At 39.7% G+C, this 25507-nt stretch overlaps 1 protein-coding gene across 2 annotated transcripts in view; it reads right to left on the bottom strand.

Annotated features, from left to right (window-relative positions):
- Positions 1-25507, bottom strand: part of LOC149564774 (RNA-binding KH domain-containing protein RCF3-like) — a 185753-nt gene that overhangs the window by 86330 nt on the left and 73916 nt on the right. For both annotated transcript variants that reach the window (XM_089818364.1, XM_089818365.1), the window contains exons 3-4: positions 2053-2304; positions 1689-1919 (exon numbers count right to left, since the gene is read on the bottom strand). In XM_089818364.1, the coding sequence (XP_089674490.1) occupies positions 1689-1919; positions 2053-2304 (483 nt within the window). The remainder of the gene's footprint in view (positions 1-1688; positions 1920-2052; positions 2305-25507) is intronic.

The following is a 25507-nucleotide window of genomic DNA, read 5'->3' as shown; positions in this document are numbered from 1 at the left end:
CCTTTTATTATTCGCATGTATATAGAAGATACTACAATATTTGATATGCTTCAATACAATGATGATTACAAAATCCATTCTGGATGGTGTACATATACCTTTCCGAAGGGGTGACTCAACCGTCACGTGCCCATTTGGATACTATTCTACCCGTCAGCTACAATATAGATTTTACCGACAACAATGCCTCCAAATGTTTTTGTCTTCCATGCCCTCTTTTATATGTTGTAAATTTTCACCTCCATAGCAGTTAAAACACTAATGACTATTACATGCACATGGAAAGATCCTTAGAAAGTTGAGCACTTTTGATGGTTCGGGAATTAATCCATTACCAATTTTTCCTGGAGTAAATGGTGTTTAGAGAAAATTTGTGAGAAGGTTGAAGTATAAAAATTTTCATTATTAAAATTTAGGCGAACACTGCCTAAGATCAAAATCTCTTAGTGTTTTATCTTTTCAAGTTAATATTTCCAATCACTTGAATTTCAGATTTGCAATTTGATCTCTTTCAGCTACTTGATTTCTTGATTTCTTCACTTGCAGTTCAAACTTACGTTCTTCCTTTGCTCAGATTTCCAGTGATGTCCAACTTTCACTTCTTCATTCAATTGTCATCATTTTCCTTTTGCTCTCAATCTATATGTAGGCCTCTTGAGGGTTGCCACTTCATGGTGATCCAACTAAGTTTCAAACGCAACTTCCTTCTTCATGTGACTCTTATATGTTTGCCTTGCCTACAACTTAACATTTTTCCATTGCTTTGTAAAAATATCCACTTGATGAGGAAATTGGCTGTTGGAAACTTACATGGCAGTTGAAAAAACCCTATTCTCCTCTAGACTCTGACTTGCATCTAACATCATTCTAAGACTTTGACATCTATGCCCTTGTGAAGTTTCTATACTGCCACTAAAACTAGTAAACTACTACCTGCGAAAGAAAAGAAAAAAGGGTCCCCATTTGAAATGGAGCAATTGTATAAAAAGGTCGCAACAAGTCCCATGCAACTTTGGCCAAACAAGATACCCCTCGGAATAAAAAAGAAGCTTATGTTTTGCATTGAATTCAGCACATTGTTTCCTTGAAGCTTATAATAACAGAGATAGCTCGAATTTTACATCTCAAAAATGCTTGAAATATTTATATGCGCCTTCATAGATCAACTAAGACTGTTCAAGAGGTGAGATAAGAATTCAAGAGATGGTATCTTTTCAAGTTTAGTCCCTTTAACAAAAAGAATTTACACATCACACTATAAAAATAAGAACACCTCCGAAGATATGCCACAGCAAGAGAGGTGGTGTTTTGATAAGGATATGATCAAAAGTGCTTTATTTTCTTTAAGCTATTTAATTTTTCTGATCATCTCTAGGAAACAAATCAACATGGTTTTCAATTCTTTTTAATATTTTATAGAGGAATGACGAAATGGGTGTAATTTAGATATCACTTTTGCAATTACTTAAACTGTTTATTGCAAACTAAAAAAGAAAACATTGGCAAGACAGAAGCATTTATTTGCAGCTAAAATTTTCAGAAATATAGAAAAAACTTGAGATAAAGTATATCGAGCTTGTTCTATACTAAGTATGTTTTATTGAAACCAAACAATTATAATTTAAACCAAAATAACAGAAAAAATTTATTTGATTTCTAGCTTATAAAACTTTTACTTGCATGTTTACCTTTGATGCCCATGCTTCTCTTGAGTTTGCCAAAGAGTGATTACCAGCTTGAAAACCCATAAAAGGTGAATATGATCTATCAGGTGAGATAGGCTCAGGTCGCCTTCTACTGTTTTTGTTTGGTAAAGCAAAAAAGGAATCCCTGTGGGTACCCATTTCATGTACAAGATTACGCAACTTTGAAGTTACTTGAACAAGAGCTTGCCTTGCTGCCTTGATATCACCTACAATCTGTCACATTCAAAGGATAAAGAAACCTTCATATTCAAAAATTAACTGTTTGAAGTAGAATTCAGACTCACTTTTAGTTTAACAAGTTGAAATATGACTAATTTAACTTAAGATGCCATTTCATAAAGAATACCTGAACCATCTCATCTGATTCTAAAGCACATGGAGGAAGGTTTTCTCTGGTTAAAATTTTTATATTTGCCCGGGTTTCTCTCCTCATTTCTTTTATGACTGAACCTCCCTTTCCAAGTAGACAACCAACATGATTGGAAGGAACAAGTAGCTTGGTAGTAACAATTGCATCCTTGTCTGGACCAAGATCGACAATCTGACTTTGAATATGCAGAAGAGCCTCCTGGGCAGGAGACAGATTGTCTTCCAAAACCTGATCAGACAGAAAATAAAAACTACAATTAGAAATAACGGAAAACAACCTTAGTACCATTTTAGAAGTATTTCTAGGTTCTAGACAGTTGATTACTGAGGTTCCCACTTAGGAATGACATGGGAAGAATGAATGTGTCCACATAATCTCAAAGATTAAAACATCTTTCAACAGAACTCCTGTTTATATCAATACAGGCAATGCTCATGCCTCCAAGACCTTCTACTGACTAAACCCCACTTGGATTGTTCCTCATTTGAAGTATTTCTTCCTACCTCAACCAGGGAGTGGCTCTAAGTTATATCCTGTTGAACTTTATTCTGCGACTGCCTACCTACTTTTGTAGTCACTCTTTAGCTACGTGTTTGCTCTACCTCTTCTTAAAAAAGAACTTTGCAGTTCCAGGCACTAAGTTGTATGCCTATTTCCTTTATAACTTTGGCACTTCTTCCTACATCCCTTAATAACTATTTTTTATTTGGATATTCCTAGTTGTTATTATTTAGCTGCAGTTTTAGATTGCATTCTTCAACTAAACTGCATAGCTATATATCATCCATGCCAGAACTAGTTTATTTCTCTCTCCCCCTACATTGTTTTCATGTTAAGCCCCGAGTTATTAAACTATACATAATAAATTAGAGAGACCTTAGGTCCTCCTGCTCATTAAATTTACTAGGAAGACAATTAACAAGTACTTTGAAGCATAGATGGAAAAGTCGCCGATTATTCGGCGAGTTTTAAACACTCGCCGAGTATTTTGGCATGGCGAGTAAATCGCCCAAAAACTCACCCAGGGAAAAACTTAGCTACAATCCAAAAGCTAAAACGCGGTTCAAGAAACCCACACCCAATGACGGCTAAATAGGTTAAAATTCATTGTTTTTTGCATTGTTTCTTTCATTTGTGTGGAAGGAAGAAGGTTTTAGCTGATTGCAAGTGATTCAAGGCAGATTTGAGTGGATTTTAGAGGATTCCAACCGGATCTAAAAGAGAAATTTCTTTCCAGGTATGTTCATCTTATCATTGTTTGAAAACTTTTTATAGTTTTAAGCAAAGTTTCTATTGTTTTTGTTATTGTTTGTAAATGATTTCAAATCATTTAAAATCATTTTAACTCTATGCTTGAACTTTGAATCATTTGAAAGTTGAAACCCTAGTTGTTCTAAACTTCTAACTTCTAAGTTCTAAATTGAGTAAGTTCTAACTTTGTTTATTCATTTTTCTCTAAATTTATGTGTAGGGCAGCGGTCAAGCATTAAGAAAACATGACAAACCCGCAAGAAGAGTGGCCACAAACACCATGCCCACCTGGATATATAGGAACTCCGCCTAAAAATGCAAAAGATAAGGTATGGCGATATGCCTATGAAGCTACAAATGATGTTGGGAAGGTGATATGCATTCCATGTGAGAGAATTATTTCTGGAAGCATAAACCAACTCAAATACCACCTTGCAAGCATAAAGAAACATGACTCAAATCCTTGTCTCAAGGTAACTGATGAAGAAAAAAGATTCATCAATGCCCTACTTGCAGCTGCTGAAGAGAAAAAATTGAATAGGGAGAGGGCGAAATTAGCTATGAGGGCAGCTATAGCTGAATCTAAAGGAGCTCCTTTTGATATGCAAGAAGAAGAAGAAGCACTTGAGAACATACCAGGATCTCTTCGTGGCCCACGGATCCGCAAACAAAATATCTCTTTTACTGGTTCCACTTCTTCTACATCTCCTACTTCTTCATCACCATCCACATCAGGGATAGGGGGTTATTTTGTGCCCAAGAACACACTTGGAGCACAACCATCATTAGAGGGCACTGCATGGTTTAAGGAGGTGCATGAGCAAACTGATATTGCAGCATCTGATTTTTGGTTTTTCAATAATATCCCAATGAATGCAGTTGATAGTCCCTATTGGGTCAATATGGTGAATGCAATGACAATATCGAGCAAAGGGTACAAGCCGCCTAGTCGCAAGGATATGAGTGGAAGGTTAGTATTTTACTATTTAGTTATTGTAAATAATTGTGATTCACTTTAGTTCATTGTTATATTTTAAATCTTAATTGTTATAACTTATTTCCTATTTTTTACTAACACTTTATTTAATATTACACCTAAATTTTGTAGGTTGCTTGACAAAGTGGTTGGTAGGGCAACAATATTGATAGAAGACCAAAAGAAAGACTGGAAGAAGTATGGCTGCACCATTTTATCTGATGGGTGGACAAATGGAAGAAGTAGAACCATCATTAATTTCTTGGTTGCTTGCAAAGATGATGTGGTGTTTTGGAAATCTGTTGACACCTCCAACAAAGTGAAAAATGCAGCCACATTGGCTTTAATGTTGGAGAATGTTGTCATGGAGGTGGGAATAGAGAATGTGGTGCAAATAATCACAGATAATGCAGCAGCATATGTGGCAGCAGGTAAATTTAATTTTTTATGTTTGAATCAATATGAATAATGAATGTAATGCTATGGTATTCAATTTAGATTTGATGTAATTTGTAAATACTAAATATGGAAAGTTTGTATTTGTAACTAATTATTGATTTTGTGCTAATCTTTTAGGTAGAATCCTCCAAGAGAGGCATCCCACACTTTTTTGGTCACCTTGTGCAGCACATGTCCTTGACCTTCTTTTGGAGGATATAGGAAAACTTGATTGGGTGAGTCCAATCGTGGAAGATGCTAGGCAGGTCACCAAATATATCTATAATCACCCATGGGTTCTTAGTTTGATGAGAAAGGCCACTAAAGGCAAAGATTTGAGGAGACTTGCTATGACAAAGTTTGCAACGGTCTTCTTGACGTTGCAAAGTATTCTTAACCACATATTGGCTTTGAGACAAATGTTTGTGTGTGCTGATTGGGTTGCTTCACCTTATTCAAAGAAGCCCGAAGGAGAGGCTGTGGCACGAATAGTCTTTGATGATAGTTTTTTTGCAAAGGCTAAGGAGATTGTGGAGGTAACTTCAACTTAAAGAATCAAAACATTATATTTTTAGTTTATTCAAGTTTCATTCTTATTTCATAACTTACTATGTTATTAACTAATTTGTATTTTTCAATTTCAAATGTAGATGTCTCTGCCCCTGGTTCTAGTCTTGCGCATATGTGATGGGCAGCAATCCCCAATGGGAGGTCTTTATGAGGCCATGGATAGGGCGAAAGAGGCTGTTAGAAGTTACTATCATGGGGGCAGTCTCAGATTTGACCCCATTTGGAAAATAATTAATAGGAGGTGGAACAATATGCTCCACCAACCCATTCATGCAGCAGGCTACTTCCTCAACCCCAAATTCAGGTACCATGATTGTCCTTGAAGTTGGGAATTTAATGAGACTTTATTTTACTCTACTTTTTAAGGTTGTGTAGTAAGACTTGATATCATTTTCTATTTGTTTTAGGGCTGATGATTCCTACTCAGATCCTAAAGGAGAGGTCATGGAAGGTCTCTCTAAATGCATTGAGAGAATGATATCCAGTGAAGCAAAGAGAGACCTTATTGTGGCCAAACAACAAATCTATGTGGAATCGAGGGGTCCTTTGTTCTCTTCTATGCTAGCAAAGAGAGCAAGATCTACTCAAGCACCAGGTAAAGCGTCAAACTTTAAAACTTTTGCTAATTGATAAGTTGTGCTTCTAATTATCTTTTTTTATTGCTTTATAACTTTTTATATTTTTTTTTGCAAATTCTTGGTGGGCAAGTTGGGGTGGCAATACCCCCAATTTAAAGAAATTTGCTCTCCGAGTCCTATCCCAACCTTGTAGCTCATCCCATTGTGAGTGCAATTGGAGCTTATTTGAGTCCATCCACACAAAGAAAAGAAACAGAGTGACTCAAAAACAGCTTAATGACCTTGTTTATGTGCACTATAATCTTAAGTTGCACATAAAAAAGGCACAGATCTCAGAACTACCTAGTCCACTTGATCTAGATGAGATAGATCCTTATTCTGATTGGACAACACAGGAGCTAGGTCCATTGTTTACACCCGATGAGATCGCTGATTTGGAGAGGCAGGCCATGGAGGGGGATGCTGAAACTGATTTTCAGTTCACAATGGATGAAATTGAGGATGAGGACGAGGAGGATGATGATTCAAGCTCAGAGGATGAGGCATTACCATTAAGAGGAGATGCATCCTCTTCTAGGACCCCGAGCCAGTCAAGCGAGGGGCCACAGCCAAAGAGTTCACAGTCATGCAACTCACACCCTATCCTAGTGCGGGGCATTTCTTCTAGGACTAGACCCGCTCGCTTTCCTACTAGTGCAAGTGGAAAGAGGAAGATGTGATTGTATTGATCATTGATATATTTAGACTTCTAGTTTGATAGATTGAAACTATTTACTATTTTGCTTCCTGCCATGAGCATTCCGCATGAGAATGCAATTTTGTACGCACTATACATTTGTATATATCTAAACTATGCTTGTTTCTTTTGTATTGTCTTTAATTAACTTATTAGATGCATCTTCTCATTAAATTTTGCAAAATAAATGTATTTTTAATTAAATTTCAGCGGTTTTTTAGGTTCCCGAGTTTTTCCCGATTAAAATTTTTTGGGGGCTTGGCGAGTTTTTGCCTTTGGCAAGTTTTCCAACTATGCTCTGAAGGGTCATACACAGTGCAACTACCATTTACCTACCACAAATAAAATAGAAGACGCATTGAACCTCATTATGATGTGGTATCCAAATTGACTCTATAAAATGAGATACAACATTTATGAACTTATTTTGCCAGCCAATGGAATATTTCCATCTTCAAGATTTTCAATGTAGAATTTCTTAAACATGTCCAAAGTTGTCCCAAGGTTTGAGCTAATTGGCTAACCATTAAAACATTAGGTTCTCATTGAGAAGACCTGTTGAGGGCCAAATTGACACATTTCAAGATAGGCATAATGAGATCACTCCACCTCTGCTTAAAAAATTGGATTTTAACTGTGTTGGATCACTTGGTCTATCATAATCCGTTTATGAAAGGGGGCATTAATTAGATAAATAGTTTTGGGGTTTAGTATTTCTTGATTTTATGATTTTCTTCTTTTACCCTTTTTTCTTGATTCTAATTTAAATTCTAAGCTAATCTAATAGTTTATCAAAAAAAGTACAAATGAGATTAAGGTTCACGAGAAATAGGATTTTATATCTGAAAGATTTTAATTTACCTACAGTAAACTTTATGCTGTAAAGGTTAGATATTGATTTAAACCTTAGTATTATGATAATCTCTTGTTCAATCACTAACAAAGTAAAATGCAAGCTTCAAAAGATTTTATTGATTAGCAGAACTACGTCAATTAAACTACTGCATTACAAATGCAAAGTTGATGTGTTTTTCCCAGCAACTCAATTAATTAATTTTCAATTAATATTCATAATATTTCTTCAAAATTTAAAACATGCAAGAATAAGTTAGAGGACTCCAGCACTTAAGAGAAGGCAAATTTTGGAGAAGACTATTGATTTGAATATTGAGAGATTTCAGGAAGACTTCTACACTAAAAGCCTGATAATATTCTTCAGAATTTCCTCTATCTGTTATTGTTTAAAATCAAAAGAATTGATTTTCTGTAACTAAGAAAAATGGTTAAGATGAATAGTTCAATATTTCCACTTTATTCAGGCAACCACTCTAATTATAGAGTATCAAAAAAGGGAGCAGTATTTCCATTAATAGTTGTTTATCTTTACTTTCCATAATTTAATTTCAATCTCAGAATTATATTGAGTCTGTTTGAAATTTCCTAACTAATCGAGATTCCTAAACACACCCAAATTTGTGGAAACCATTAATGAATAAAATGAAACTCATATGCATTCAACCTCATGGTCCTTGCATGAATGCAAGAATATTAAATCAACAAAATGAAAGAATTTCAAAAATTTCAAAGCATTTGGCATTGCTATAAAAATGCAACATTCATCATTGCTGCCCGAAATTTTTGAATTTCATTCCCATTGCAACCTTATGCCTCTATTGGTATTCTGCATATCCCTTAAGATACTTATCCAAATGTGTACAATCTGGTCCATCTAGCCACTCAATCTTGAATTGACAATCTTTAAAAAAAATCTTCAAAAATCCTCATTGTTGTTCCATCTCTAAAATACCTTTTCTTGATACCTCAAAAACTGGCTTTAATCTTCAAACTTTTATGAATGGCTGTCTCATCAAATTTGAAGCACCATTCAACTCTTCAAAATTAAACTTAACGACTTTATTTTATGCTCTCCCTCTTGATGAAGCTCAGCACTGATTGTGATATAATTAAAATCTTCAAAATTGCATGCAATAATTCCTATACAAAATGCAGTTCATCCTTTGGCACTATAACTTTTGCTATCACCTATTCTGGGCTCCATTTATAGATCATCTATGTAAATGGGAGCTTATCCTCATACAGAATATCTTCCATTTTTATTTCTCTTGCAAACATATGCATAACCCTTTCCAGGTGATAAGTTTCATTGTACAATTTGCATCCAAGATCTATTACACCATTGGCATGATTCAAAACTTTATTCACTCATTTATCTATCTATGATCTCGTTGTCTACATTTCTTGTAAAGAATCTAACTCTATTTTGGATATTAAAACTGGATTACTGGTGGAGTTATTTTCTTGGTGAGCAAGAGGATCAATTGGTTCTTAATTAAAGCTTTCATTTGTCATAACTGTTGTTTTAGTTCTCATTTAGTTTTTCATCTTTTGCTACCTTTGTTTTAAATGTTCCCACAACAAGATTGAGAGGTACAAAATCTTGTCTTGTTTGCTTACCTGGATTAACTTTAGTAATCTGGTAATCTTCGACTGTCAACTCTATATCATTCTTTTCCACTATTGGAGCAGCAACCTCTGCAATTCTTTCACTCAATTCATTTAGGCTGATAGTAGAATGAATTCTGAAATTTTTTCTTGGCATTTCCTCCTCTAGCTCGATTATAACTGCTAAAATATCTAAAAGTTTATAAATTACATTATTCCTTCTGCTGAGATTCAACTACAACCCTGTTGGTACCATTGGCACATCTTGCATAACCTTGCCTGTTTCTTTTAGTGCCTCTAGCTGTTGGTGCTACTCTTGCTCTGGAGATTTTTGGCATTTCCCTGTGTAGTTCCCTTTCTAAATTTACTTTAACTGTAAGATTGAGTTTTATGTTTCCCAGATTCCACTTTTTTTGGAACAGATGTCCATTCATCATTTTTCTCATTGTGTTCTGACTAAGATTCTTCCATTCTTTCCATAGCCTAAGATATTCTTAAAGGAGATAGATGAGTTTGCAGAATCTACTCTCCCTTGGACAATTGTTCTTCAACTTCCTTAGCTAGTTTAACAGACAGTTTCATCTAGTTCTGGATCAATAGAATCGCTTTCAACTAATGTAGTAGATACCTCACTATTAGGTGACCTTACTAAAAATCTTACACAAGCAGGGTTTTCTCAGAAGAGGAAGAAAACTCAAATTCAACTACTGCCAGAGTTGTATCTCCGTTGAGTATTGCAGGTCTTGGAGTGACAAATTAGGCTGTTCAGAATAGGTCGGTTACAATGTTTCAAAACCAAGATCCAATATTGCCCTATCTTTTTCTGTTTCATATGTCTTTTTGGCCTTCTCCATAGCCTCGTGCAGGTTCACAAGAATTTCATAATCCATGAAGTTTTCTTCTTGGCCTTCTTGGGTTCCCTGGATGTAGAAGAAGAATACATTGTTTCTTTTACTTCTTCTCCTTTGTCTTTTTAAAATGATCTATCTTAACCTTTAGCTAAGACAAGCTAAAATCTTTTACTATTTACTTATTTCTTGAAAAGAAAGCTCCTCTGATTTCCCACTTTATAGAAGCATAGTTGAAAAAACCAGTGATTTATCACTAAAATTATATATATCGTGCACCAGGAGCTTAAACGATATCTAATATGGCAAATGTGAAACAATGCTATGATGGCATTACACCCCAAATCCTACATACATTGGAATACCAATAGCACAACCAAAAGGAGGAAGGGTACCAATGCAGGATCTATGCTCTGTGTGGTTTTTATATTCCTTTTGTTGTAATGAATTAAGAATGTACTAACAGATTTATTCTAATAAAGTAAAGCACAAGGGAAAGAAGAAAGAACAAGTGAAACTAGAAATAAGAAGGAGAAAACTGTAATTTGAATTTGAATGTCTTGACTATCAGGGTCTTAAAACAAGTTATCTGACAAACAAGGACCTGTAACTTCCTCCTGAAATTTCACTGGAAAATGGCAGGGACGAGTCGACTTTCTGGGGACAAGTCACCAATGGCAACATGTACCAGGCGATTTCTGGATCCTATAACTGTTCCTGCATTGCTCAATCCTGGAATCGCAGCTCCAAAACCTATTCCAGCACAAAGACAAATCGGGGAAGAAGGTTGGAAAGGCGTTTTCCTCAGTCAAACCCTTGTTTAGGAATCAACCTTGAAATGAAATGAAATAAAGGAAATGCATGTTATAATGTAGCAGAGGCCAGATCTAGAAAATGAAGTGTATCATATCTTGTGTATGCAATTACTTCTTTAAATGTGATCGTGTGTTTTAATGGCATAGGTTTGACTAAACACAAAACTCCAAAACACAAAACCTTATGAAGTAGATGTTGTAATTTTCTATTATGTTTGATTGGCGAAGTCAGAGAAGAATAAAGCTTGACAGATGATTGTGCCTCTCCTTCCCTAATAGAAAACTCCTTTGTTTGGCCTCCAACGGGGGAAAGAAGCTAAATCTATAAAACAAAACAACTTGATTGTATGAGAGGAATGAAGATTTGAATCCCTAATGTCTCTAGAATGCATCCTTGCACTTGAACACTTGGTTGCTTGAATGCTCACTTGCATATAGGATGCTTCACAATGATAGATGGATCAAATGAGAGGACAGGAGATCCCTTTTATACTACACTTCCTCCATTCAAGATTCAAATTGAATCCAAGATGACTACAATTTAAAATCTTGATAGAAAATCCTGCCATTGGACTCCAAGAAAAATTTGGTCCCAAAACCCAAGGAACAAATTGCCATCAACAACTTTTCCTGAGTAAACAGGGCTCAATTTCATAGGGATGTTGGGGATGGTGAAAAGGAATGAGAAAATACAAGTCATTACAAGGTTGGAATACATCTAGAAAGCCCAAAATAAATGAATAGATCCTACGTGAGGAAATAAATTATGGGATTGGACGGAAAATGAGAAATCATGCCTAGAAGCAAGAGCCAAACTCGAGTTAAAGCAAGACTGAAGAAGGGTGAAAGACTCGTATTTAAATTAGGTATGCATTAAGTGTAATTATGAGATCCTACCAAGAAAATAAACTAAAGTAGGCACAAAATGATCCTAAAATGAGCACAAGTTAGGTGCTTACTTTTTAGGACTATATAGATAGTGCAGCATTTTTCTCAAAAATTGTGAAAAATGTGGGTGATTTCTTTGAAAAAAATAGCAGCCAAGTCAAACCAAAAACAAAGAAAAGATATTAGGGTTTTTTTCATGGTCATAAAGTGGTGAAAAGGTTGATTGTTACTGAGAAATAATGCTGCGGGTTTAATCTGAGAAGTGAGCAATGAGAACAAACATCATTTTTGTGTGGACGTGGGTCTAAACATTTTTGCCGGATTGAGAACTCCATACGACCTCCATACACAAGTTTGAGAATAAACGCAACCTCCATTCATCTTGCATAATTGCAGGTTTTTGTTCATTTTTTTAAAAAAATTCAAGTCTTCTACAATTAACATATTTACAATGATAAATTTTAAGTTTGCATATTTAATATTTATAATGTCACAAGATACAATGTACATTGTATGCATTAAAGTTTAAGCTAATAACTAATAGTTAAAATATTTTGTTACATTCGATATTATTATATAGTATATATCAAATTCAATAAACAACAATATAAATTTGTATTAATATTTTTATTTTTTTAATGAAATTTGCTTAACCATTAATTATAAAAGAGTTAATAAATAAACCAAAACATAATAGTCTGGAGGATTAAAAATCACTCCCAAAAACATCAAACAGACCTTGCTCAGCAAGCTGAAAAAACCAAAATTGCTGCCCAAACTAGGCCAGCCTAAAGCAGCAAAAGGAGTATCACCAACAAAGGGCCATCCAAAGGCAAAACCAGGTGGTGGAGATGCTGACCACCGATAGAGGGGATCCTAGTTGTTATTGGAATGACATCGAGGAACCTATGAATGTGGTGTGTGTGAATGCCTAGCAAAGGAGCTGTGACCATGACATCAGCCACAGGATGGCGTAAGTTGTAACAACCATTGGAAACAAATCCATCCAGCGGGACTCTAGCAACTGTACAAGGGGCATTGCCCCATTGCTGCAAAAGCTCTTGCAAGTGGGCCAACTCAAGAGCCAACTTATCAACTTGTACCTGAATCTACATCACATTATCGGAAATGCGTAATTTAGCAAATAGAGAAACGCAGGTATCAATACTGGCATGTGCAAATATAGGCGCATTCCTGTCCTGTCATATAGAAAACAAGATTTCCATCCTGAGAATATGCTAGGGGGAATCTCCCAAAATAACCATATGCTAAGAGAAAAATTATCGAAGAAAGAGACTTAAAAAATCATGAAACTGCACCCGATAGTGTTGAGCTCTTCTGCAGAACTAGAATATATGGAAGAAAAATTTAACTGACCACAAAAAGGATAGCAAGTATACCCAAATGATGGAGATAGGAGCCTAAAGGCAAGCCTTGAAAAAGAATACACTAGGCAAAATGAGATATTTTGGGTTGTGTGATAGCAGACCAAATAGTAGAAAACCTCGTTCTCCAAGTTGAATGTGACGACTGTAGATATCAGTGCTGGTTTAAAACCTGGGCCACAAGCAAATGTGGTGAGACTTATCGATATCCTAGACAAGTCTATAGCAGAAAATGTTGTCTGTGGATAATTAATATTTTAAATTTTAAATAAGATGCTCTATTTATATTATATTATTTATTTCATAATGTCTGATAAACTTTGATCTCAGTTACTTCATTGAGTTGGCTAATATTTTATCTCAGACTTGGACAAGTTCACTATTCAACTATTAGGTGACTTCCCTCTTGAAAAGTCTAATAAATTTTAATCTTTGTTACTTCATAGATTTAACTAATATTTGATCTTTGACTTAGACAACTATTTGGTGACTACCCTCTTTAGAATTTTGGTAAATTTTATTCTTTGTTACTTCATTGACTTAGCTAATATTTGATCTCAGACAGAGTTTGGTAAATTTGGTGACTTCCCTCTTTCAAAGTGTGATGTTTGGTCTCAGACATAGTTAATAGACAACTATTTGGAGTTAAAATTTGAACCAGAAATAGAGATAAAACAAATAGCAGATAACTTAAAAATGCAGGAACAGAGATACCCTGGGAAAACCCTCGTCGAGGGAAAAACCCAGCCACACCAAGATATATCACTTTATTAAAATGAATGAGTCTGAATACAATTCTTGCTTTTTGTTTAGAATGTGCGCCTTTAAAGAACAGTATACTGATTTCTCTTTACAATAATTCTAACACATATTTCATTCATAGAATAATGAATACAAAGCTATTGCTACACCAAACAATATTCATCAACAGATAACTCATAGTAAACCACACACTGCTGAAATACATATGGTAATGATCAATAACTCCAGCTATGATCAAACAAAACAAAACATGACACTGCTGGTGGAATGCACAATAACATTGAGGACACCTTGCTACAGAATGGCGCTTACGATAACACTATAAATCTCAATGCAATCCTACAGAAACAATCTGTTATCTCAGATTAATCGCCTCAACAATTCAAACGATAATCCCTCTACACAACAAAGAACAGCTCTCGCCAACTATCTTTTGTATTCCAAGAATACATATAGCAGAGAATCAAATGTCCACTGCTACAAGAAAATGCTTCAGTTACAAACCAACAACACCACGTATACATGTGGCTCTCCAAATATGAACTGTTACACATGCATGAGCCCATTTGTCTGCTGATGTTGGAGACTCTTCATAGTCTTCAACGAGTGTGACTTTTTATTTAGATAAATCAGTAAGGAAGACTCTTGGCCTACCAAAAGCCAAACAAGAAGAGTTACATTGGTACCCAACAGCCACGCACATACAAATGAAAAATCAAACGCTGATGAAAATGACAGTTTCAAATAGGAAACTTTCATCGTAGCTGAAGTCAATAGCTTCTACAGCTACCAAACTCCAACACTCCCTCTTAGCAAAGGAGATATCTGTTGCAAAATTCTCATGTTATGGAGTCTCTCAACATGATTGTCACAATGGCTGCACCTATTTGTGAGAGAACCAAAAATTTATCACAGAGTCTCTCAATGTGATAGCATCATGGAATCACTCAACATGATGTTCATCGTAGCTACTCCCATGTGTGAAATAAATGTACACACAAGTTCTCATCACAGAGTCACTCAATGTGATGTTGTCATGAAGTTTCTCAGCATAACATCACTATGACTGCTCCCATGAGTGGAAAGACAAATACCTCTATCTCAGAGGCAAACAAGGGCTTCCACCTCAAATCTTTCTATGTTAGAGAAAAATGCATTACAAGGGTTGTCACCTCAAATTTCTCCATCTTAGAGAAAAATGCATTATTGCACATTAAAAAAACTAATGCTACTCCCTTTCAATAGAAACTCCTCAGCAAAGGCAACATCTCACATCTTTGATTCTCACAATAAATTGCAGCTGGATCCAATGTCTGACCAAACAAGGAGCTTTCGGAATCACACACTGTCTCAAGCCTGCTAATCCTCTACAAAGGACTTGGCACTCTCCATCGACCACTCAAACTCCCTCTTAATCTTAAACCCGGTATGAAGGAAGAGTCGCTTCAGAGTATTTGCACACTTGAACCAGGCAATATACTGGACATGCTTTGCCCAATGCAAAGAAATAACCCACAGATTGTAGTCGTATCCAGATAACAACCCACTTTCTAAAATATTCTTGCCTAGAACTCATGCAAGATGAGTATTCAGTGCCTCCGTTGATGAAACCTGGCTTCCATCTTCAACAACACTATAGTGACTAATTCTCCTCATAACTCGTTGAAGATTGGCAACAATGTTATGTAGCTCAGTGCAGCTGTTAACAATCTCTAGATTCACACTACAATCTCCCTCAATAGCACCCAACAAATGTCTAACCATGTGCATGTGTGCTCCAAACATGTGCAGGAATGCTCAAGAATGGTATTCCTGAGCTTGCATGTCAGTTCTACACAGTCTAGAAAGCACTGAAGCTGAAGCTCTCAACTCATGCCTTGAATTCGAAAAAGTTAACTCCCTCTAAATGTCATTTCCTCCTCTTAGAAGAAACTTATCACAAGAAAATTTGAATAGGTTCTTCAAGAGAGAGATTTCTCCACTTATGTGCCATGAACTCAGCCCTATGACAGCAACTTGTGTCTTCATTCTTCACCCTACATGACTTCCTCACAAGATGCATTAAGATCTTCCTCCCTTGAATGCAGTCTCTCAACATCCTTATGCTCCTCGATTCATCCTGGAAGCATTTTATTTAGCCTACTAATAGTTCATAGGATATGTTTACCATACAGGTAAAGTAAATGAACGCATACAGAAAGTAACAGCAGAACAGTAGCATAATATTCGCAATAGTAAGTGAATGATTTACAATGATCCCAGACGGGATATAAATACTACTGCCGAACCTTCCCGAAGGGGTCTTTCGGCCACAATTGTTCTATCCGTTACAAACTATTTACCGCCGGACCGTCGGCTACAGAAACACCGCCGGACCGTCGGCTACAAGAACACCGCCGGACCGTCGGCTACAGAAACACCGCCGGACCGTCGGCTACAGGAACACCGCCGGACTGTCGGCTACAGGAACACCGCCGGACCATCGACTACAGAATGCAAAATACTGCCGGAACCATCCAGTCGGCTAACACCATCCCCCCCAAAAAGAAAAGTCGTCTCCTGACGACTGACAAAATATCTGAGACAAATTAACAAACAAAATACATTAACAGAGTGACTACAACAAGAGAAATCTGCTTTTGTCACATCACTTCCACATTCATCCCGTTACATCTGTAGCCTTTGCTAACACAATACTGTCTCCTCAAGCTGACCTTGATAGCCACCTGTGCTGCTTTCTCTGTTTTCAATTCCTCGGTACCCTAAGCCAAGTGTCGCTGCACTGCCTCCAACCGGATGATCAGCTCCTCCCGAGCTCTCTACGCATCCACCTAGACAGCCTCACAGCCAACACCTTCTCCCACTGCCTCTGGTACACAGAAAGTCCATGCCTGCAGCAACTTCAACTCTTCTCAACTAGTCAGACTCCCACGACTGATATCCGCCACGACTGGGGGTCCAGGGGGCAACGCCCCCGGCGGGGTCGAGGGGCAGCGCCCTCGCGGGGTCCTGGGGCAGCGCCCTGGGTGCGCTCCCTGTCGCAGTACAGGGCGGGGTCGAGGGGCAGCGCCCCTCACCGCCAAGACTAAATTAACACTTCGCAACCCACACAGAAATGCATGGAACACACCATTTCTGTCATTATCTGCCGATTCTGTACTCTTTCTGGCAACCATGGATGCGTCCTCTTCCCTTTGGCATCATCTGTCACTCATTCTGAACAACTTGATTTTGTCGACGCTTTTTTTTTTTTTTTTTTTTTTATATATAAGTACTGAACCTCTAACTCTACATCACCCGCGGCCTTCCTGTTCCCCCTGCGGCCTTTCTGTTCTCTCCGCGGCCTTTCTTTTCTTCCCGCGACCCATTCTTCTCCTACCCGCGGCCTTCTGCTGGTCAAATTCTTCACCAAATTCTTCAACATGCCCACCCAAACTGTCTTGCTACTGCCGTGGAAGTTTTCCGTCTGCGGATCTGCGGGGTTTTAAGTCCGCGGGGCCTCCCTTCCCGCGGGACTTCTAGTCCGCAGGGCCCGCGGGACTCTTAGTCCGCGGGGCCCGCGGGACTTGAAGTCCGCGGGGTCCGCGGGGCTGTGAGGCCGCAAAAAATTTATTTATTTATTTATTTATTTTTTTTTTTTTGTTTTTTTTTTTTTTAAAAGAATACATTACTCAACAACAGTACCTCTGAGTGACGTCATCGCCAGGGAATGCTGTACTGACGACACGGAAGGATTCACTGCCGGGGAGTACTTCCTTACACGATATGGTTTCAACTTAGATCCATTAACTGGCTGAGTTATCTTTTGTCCGTCCAAGGTTGCTAATTTTATTGTCCCCGTGTCGCCAATTTCTATAGCGGAGGAAGATAAGTTGAAGACGACGTTTGTTGTTGAAGATGGCGTCTATGCGTACAATCGGATGCCTTTTGGGTTGTGTAATGCACCGGCCACATTCCAACGGATTGTGCTGCATATTTTCGACAAGATGTCTGTGGGAAATTTCAAGGCCTTCTTGGATGATTGGTCAATATTCAACGCAGAAGACGGACACCTGGCAGCACTTGGTGAATGTATGGAGAGATGTCGCAGAGCCCGGCTAGCATTGAACCCCAAGAAGTGCCGATTCATGGTTCCACATGGCAGACTGCTCGGACACATTGTTTGTAAGGAAGGATTAAAGACGGATCCCGACAAAGTGAGAGTCATTCTAGAAATGCAGCCATCCACTAATGTCACGGAGGTAAAATCTTTTCTCGGACACATTGGGTATTACCGGAGATTTATTAAAAACTTTGCCAAGGTATCCCAGCCGTTAGATAAGCTCACATGCAAGAAAGAGGCATTTCGATGGGAGAAAGAGCAGGATGAGGCATTTGAAGGGCTAAAGGTACGACTGGCTACGGCACCCATCCTGGCATATCCGGATTGGAATAAAGAATTTCATGTTCATGTGGATACCTCTAATTATGCGATCGGCACAACCCTGGCACAGACTGGTAATCACGGATTGGATCATCCAATATACTTTGCCAGTCGGTTGTTATCAAAGGCCGAGCAAAACTACAGCACAACTGAAAGAGAAGCTTTGGGAATGGTTTATGCCGTACAAAAATTCCACCATTATTTGCTTGCTACACCGTTTGTGTTTTATGTTGATCACCAGGCCCTGTTGTACCTGATTAACAAACCCGTCATCCAAGGGAGGATCAGCCGATGGTTGCTACTGTTGCAAGAATTTACTTTCACAATCAGTGTCCGGCCAGGAAAGAAACACGTCAGTGCCGACCACCTGTCACGGATCAAAACGGGGGAATCAGCGGATGGTGTGAATGACGACTTTCCTGACGCACAGCTGTTTCAGATTGGGGTACTGCCGGAATGGTACAAGAATATTGGTGAATACCTATCAACAGGACAATTTCCCACGGGGATGTCACCAAACGATAGACGCAAATTGATAATCAGGAGTCGTACATTCCAATTAATCAATGGGTTGCTCTACAAAATGGGGCCGGATCACATTCTTCGACGATGTGTGCTGGAAGAAGAGATACCGCAGGTGTTAAAAGAAGCCCATGAAGGCCCCGCAGGAGGCCACATGGGGCCTGACACCACTGCACGAAAGATATTGCTTGCAGGACTTTGGTGGCCAATGGTGTACAATGATGCACGGGAATGGGTCGTCGGATGTGACACTTGCCAACGGACTGGGAAACTGCTGAAGAAAGATTTCATGCCACTTCAACCTTCTCATGCGCAGGAACTTTTTGAACGATGGGGACTAGATTTCGTTGGACCATTGAGGGTGAGCACGATGCGACGGTGTCGCTACACCATTGTTGCAACGGAGTACCTGACCAAGTGGGTGGAGGCCCGTGCATTACCGGATAACTCGGCTGTCAGTACCGCGAAGTTTATTTATGAACAAATCATCACAAGGTATGGAATTCCATTACAATTAACAAGTGATAGGGGAGGTCATTTCGTCAATCATGTTATTCGACTGCTCACTACTCAGTTCAAGATTCATCATTCGCTGTCAAGTCCGTACTATCCAAGAGCAAACGGGCAGGCAGAAGCCACCAATAAAATTCTGGTATCCATCATCTACAAATCCTGTGCGGTGGAAGGAGCGGATTGGGAAGAGAACTTACCTGCTGCTCTCTGGGCGTACCGCACGGCATACAAAGTGACGACCGGGTACACACCATTCCAGTTAATGTTTGGACAAGAAGCAGTGGTCCCCGCAGAATTCATGATTCCAAGTCTTCGAATAGCGTTGGAAAACAAACTGGATGATGACGGAAGTCTACAAGAGCGATTGACTAATTTGAATAAACTGGAGGAGAAACGGTTGTTGGCACAGTGGGCAACAGAAGTAGCACAGAATAGACGCAAACTCTGGCATGACAAGCATCTGAGACATAACAGATTCCAGACAGGACAATTAGTACTGAAGTATGATGGCCGTAACGAAATCAAGCCGGGCAAATTCAAAGTACGATGGATTGGACCATATCAAATCCGAGAAATTGGCGACACGGGGACAATGAAATTAGCAACCTTGGACGGACAAGAGATAACTCAGCCAGTTAACGGATCTAAGTTGAAACCATATCGTGTAAGGAAGTACTGCCCGGCGGTAAATCCTTCCGTGTCGTCAGTACAGCATTCCCTGGCGATGACGTCACTCAGAGGTACTGTTGTTGAGTAATGAAAAAAAAAAAAAAAAATTGAAAAAATTGAAAAAAAAAAATATATATATATATATATATATATTTAGCCCCGCGGACTAGAAGTCCCGCGGGAAGGGAGGCCCCGCGGATTTAAAACCCCGCAGGTCCGCAGACAGAAAACTTCCACGGCAGTAGCAAGACAGTTTGGGGTGCGTGTTGAAGAATTTGGTGAAGAATTTGACCAGCATAAGGCAGTGGTTGGGAAATTTGGTCGACATTAAGTGGGATAACATCCAATTTTTTCAGTCCATGAGATTGAAAAATTTCAACGTCACGGATAGACAAGAAGATCGCCGCGGGAGAAAACTTCCACCTTCGCCGTCAGCCAGAGTATTTCCACGAGAAATTTAAGAAGCCGGCAATAGGAAGAATAAATCATTTTTTTTTGGCATGGAGTCAGCGGGCAAGCGGAAGCCGTGGAAGAGTCAGTTGGCCAATATGGAGAAGACTTCAAGAGTTTTGGCGTCAGGAATTCGAGTTGCAGGCCCCTCCGGTTCCAGCAGCAAGAAACAAAAGACCAAGGAAGAACTCACTTATCTCACCATCCAGTTTGAGAGTCTTAGCGGAAGCGAATGTCGGAAGTGGTGGCAGGAAACTCCTGAGGCAGACCAAATTAAACAGATTTTGATACGGGCACAGGTACATTGGGCTATTCAGCTTCCCATCTTTTCCATTCGGATGTTTGAATCAGTATTGCGCACCATGATAGAAACATACAGTGTCCAGAGCAGAACAAGTACATTCTTGTACAAAAGGAAGCGGATGACGGTGTCCTTTAAACCAAGAGATTTCACCAGGGTCTTCGGCATTCCTGGCCCCAGCGGGAAGAAAGTGGAAATAAAGAATCATAAACTGTCGCAGGATCGGAAGGAGCATTGGATAGCCCTAGTATGCAGGGACCTTACACCTATGGAGAAGGAGGCAGTAGTTCAGGGGACAAAGTGCAGAGGGCTTCGTAGGGACATTATTCGAGAGGGCCATTGGCATTGTATCATGGACGTCATCAAGAGCAGATTGACCGGTGCCACTCGAGCTTCAGATATCGCACTGCCACAGATTGTGTTTATGAATGGTATCATGCAGGGAGTGGTCTATGATTGGGCCTCAGTGCTTGCCGACAGAATGGAAGAATTCATGACACTTCAGCACCGAACATTTTTTATGCCGCACCATGCCATCGGGTTGTTTTTAGAGGCAGCAGCTAATCAGATCCCTATGGATGGCTTTGAGGCTCCTCCACGGGGCAAGCTGGCAGACGGGGAGCCTCCCATTTTCTTCTGGCGCCACTTGGATACAGGAGGGTCAGCTGCTGGACACAGGAAAGTACTCCGCAAATTAGCCCTTTCCGGAGAAACAGATAGCGGGAGGGAGGGCACTTCAATAAGTGACGAGGCTGAATCTGGGGAAGAAGAGGAGAGCACATCGGCTGAAGTTGACGGAGAGCCAGCAGGAGGTGGGCCTACGTTCTTTACCCCGCCTCAGCTGTCAACCTCAGCACACTTGACTACCTCTTCTACGGTCATTCCGGCCTTTGGTCAGCGCTATGCCCCAATTCTTATGACTCCTCCAGCGGAGGCAGATGTCCCACGGACAGTGGCTGAGGTGGTTCCACACGCAGTACCGGACACCGTCCCACAGATAGTTGCCAAGCCACTGCCGACGGCTGTAGCAGAAGTAGTTTCAGCTGCACCAACGAATGTCACTGTCGCAGAGCCACCACTACCACAGTCTGAGCCGCAGGTTCGGTTGGAGGTCATTGATTGTGACGCAGTGGTCACCATTTCATCATCCCTTTTAGCAGAGGCCGAGTCAGCCCAGTCAGTACAGAAGATGAATATGGAGCTTGCGCGGGTCGAACAACCGGAGGTGATAGATAGAGCTAGTGAGTTTCTGAGGCAGCAGTTCCGACTCACTCCGGCGAAGCGGGGTCCCTCCATTCAGTCTCCTGGGCGTTTTGAAACATGGCCGGCGGAACCCCAGCCTCAGCCTCCGGAGGAGGGAATGCCACATGCCGTGGTTGCGCCAACAACACAGACGGCAGCACCGGATGTAGGCATGGCTCCCACTGGCGAGGGGGGACACAGTGATGCTGAATGATCATTAGAGGCTTTCGCCAAGGAGGACTACAGGTCAGATGAAGACAGGTGTCGGGATTACCTCAGGACTATTAAGTCTGCATTAAAGAAGGGCCACGATGTGGCAATTCAGGCCCTGACTCGGCGGAGGGAATGGCACTTGATCAGAGCATATATTCGTGGGATTTTCCCTCGGCGATTCGAGACTTGCTTTATAGATAGGGGCTGGCCGGCAACGGAGACAGAGGAGATGCTGACAGATTGGGCCACGGCGCCGGAATTGGGACCCATGGACACTCCTATGATGAAACTAGCGCATGAGATTGTGGGACTGTACAAAGATGTTTACTACGGTCGTCAGTGTGCGGAGGCGAACAGAGTCGCAACAGAGCAGTCATTGGCAGCTGAAACTGAGGCTAGACAGAAACTAGCCACCGACTTGACCGCCCAGCAGGCAGCATGGGCCACAGAGCGGACAGCACTACTGGCAGATTTGGTAGCCGCGGTGCAGGAGAAAGACTTGGCTAAGCAAAGTATGGAGGCAGCGGTTCGAGATAAGGATGCGGCTGAGTATGAGATGCAGTTAGCCAGAACGTAGGCCATGGATGCGGCACTTCTTCTAAAGGAGGCCGTCGAAGTGAACTCTCAGATCCAGACAGATCTCCATATCAGGACTCGCCAGCAACACACTTCTGGGACGCCCCCCTCTCTCTAGTTCTTTCTGTAGTATGTAAGTTGTCTCCTAATTTTGTCAGTCGTCAGGAGACGACTTTTCTTTTTGGGGGGGATGGTGTTAGCCGACTGGATGGTTCCGGCAGTATTTTGCATTCTGTAGCCGACGGTCCGGCGGTGTTTCGGTATTCCGTATCCGGCGGTGTTTTGGTATTCCGTAGCCGACGGTCTGGCGGTAAATAGTTTGTAACGGATACAATAATTATGGCCGACAGACTCCTTCGGGAATGTTCGGCAGTAGTATTTATATCCCGTCCGGGATCATTGTAAATCATCATTCATCTACTATTGCGAATATAATACTGCTGTTCGTGTTCTATTGTCTGTATGCATTCATTCTCTGTGTCTTTACGCTAAACAGGATAAACCTCTACCAAAGAAAAAATACCAAAGCTAGAAGCATGCATGATTCACTATTTTAATGTATCAATAAGTAACTATATACAAGATTCATAAACATTATTCAAGGATATGAAATACTTATCTTACGTAAAGAATTAGATCTCAAGATATGCCACTGTAGTATCTCTGCAAATTTGTCCAGCAAGAGACCCAACATACTGGAACAGAGGAATTGGATACAGCCCTACTAGACCTGGGCATGTAACTGTTGAAACTGGAGACGAGAAACTACCATAGAATCCCCAAGATGACAAGTCTTCATAGAATTAACTGGATATTATTAGAATAGCATTGTTGTCCAGATAGTTATACAGGAATCACACAAGAATGCCTCAACTCTCCTGAAAAATGAAGTTAAAGAGATGCCATCAAGACAGAAAGATGGCTGTGGCAATACAAGCACACCCAGCAGATGATATTCAAACACCCAGGGGACTTCTCAAGACATGCATAGAATAATGACTCCTGCGATTAGAATTACAATTGATTTTCTCAGCGACTTCCTCAATGAGAAGCTATAATTTTTCCCTGAAACACTTGAGATGAACAAACAGCTGAAGAAGTTATTGTTTCGCAGACAACTTAACCCACACAAATGAGGTAGAGATTCAGTCCCCTGTTATTTCATCCTCTCCCCTTGTCCCCATAGTAATCCATTGTTTTGAATAATTCCCGATGCACCTTAAGAGTATTTCTAATTTTCTATAGACCATGATAGAGCCTCCTATTACTATCTAAAATTTTCAGCTGCAGAACATGTAACAGAGTGATGGGAATTGATGTTATCCATCACTGAATGGTTCCATGCATAGTATTACTGAACCAAACTCCTTTAGCACATGTATGTCAGCAAGTGCTAAAAGTAATTCTGAATGCTTTCGATGCAACTGTTAAGTGGATGTATAGCCCGACCTTCTCAGCAAGACGTTGTGTTGGAAAGTACCTTAAGCAGCAACTACCACATGCACACACACACACACACACACACACACACACACACACACACGTACATAATATACATACATGTATGTATGTATGTATGTATGTATGTACATATGTATGTATATATATATGTACATGTGTACATACATACATACATACATACATATGTGTGTGTGTGTGTGTGTGTATTTCCCATTCTCTTTGTGGCTTCTGATTAGTATGCAGTCCCCTTGAAACAAGATATAAATTGCTGCCAATGTGTGACTCCACAAACAGCAGTCATGAACTCCAATTCTATGTTCGAACCAAACATGAGAGAGGAAGTGTTAAGCAACCAACAGAAATATTCAAGTTCAAGAATGCAGCTTCCAATAATCTTCATCGAATACTTATGACAGGAACATCGAGAATATAAGTATATTGCAGAATGTATTTACTGGACCCAACTGAGCCAGGAAGAACAGAGCCAACAAATTGAACCCAACCAACTATTTTTATTTGCACTGTGCTTTCTATTGTCCAACAATGAAATATTTTATCTCCTAATAACAAATAGTTATGCCTCAGACTTCTGGTGGCTAATGCATGAATGTTAGAAGGTTTTTTAACAGGCCTCATAACATATCTAATGAGCGTCCCAAACAAGCACAATGACTGTGGCAGCTATGGAAACTAGCACGCTACCTCTCAAATTCCAAGATGATTTGGGTCGTGTCTCCTTAGCCCAATAATCTCCATTTTTTTGAGTTGCATCTAACTTCGATAACAATAAATTTCCTAGCTTCCATAACCTGATATCCAATTCATTTCTTACTAACTCCAATCATTTTGTTCTGGCACAACATCCCAAGCAGGGTTCATTTGTCCAAGACGGCAATATCCACAATTGCAAACCAAGATACCAAGATATCAATACACAAAAGTCTCAAAAGATTCTCTCTTCATCCAAGACTGCAGCTCAAAAAATATGAAACGGCTCTTGAAAGAAAACCGACTCAGTGATACTTCACATGAATTTTAAATGTAATACGGTAGACATTAAACCAGCTTCTGGGCACCATTAAAAATTTGAGCTCCATGACTCCTTAAATTTACAGACACAATGCATTAGAGAAGGCCACCCAAAGGATTGAATCTTAGCATAGATAGAATGCTAGAATAGGATCTTTGGCAAAAATATAAATTCTCCTCCACAATCACCATATACTCGACCTGAAAAATGCCCTGCCACTTAATGAAAATAATATTTACCAAAACCTTCTGAGAAATATATCGGCTATTAATTTGTCAATAGTCCGCTCTCATATTTCACTCCTGCAGGGTTATTATGTCG

This window comes from Cupressus sempervirens, chromosome 3, assembly GCF_028749045.1.
Source record: "Cupressus sempervirens isolate cs-2001-9-10 chromosome 3, ASM2874904v1, whole genome shotgun sequence".
Lineage (NCBI taxonomy): Eukaryota > Viridiplantae > Streptophyta > Pinopsida > Cupressales > Cupressaceae > Cupressus > Cupressus sempervirens.
The sequence above is the reverse complement of the archived record's forward strand: the minus strand, read 5'-3'. Positions and strand labels throughout refer to the sequence as shown.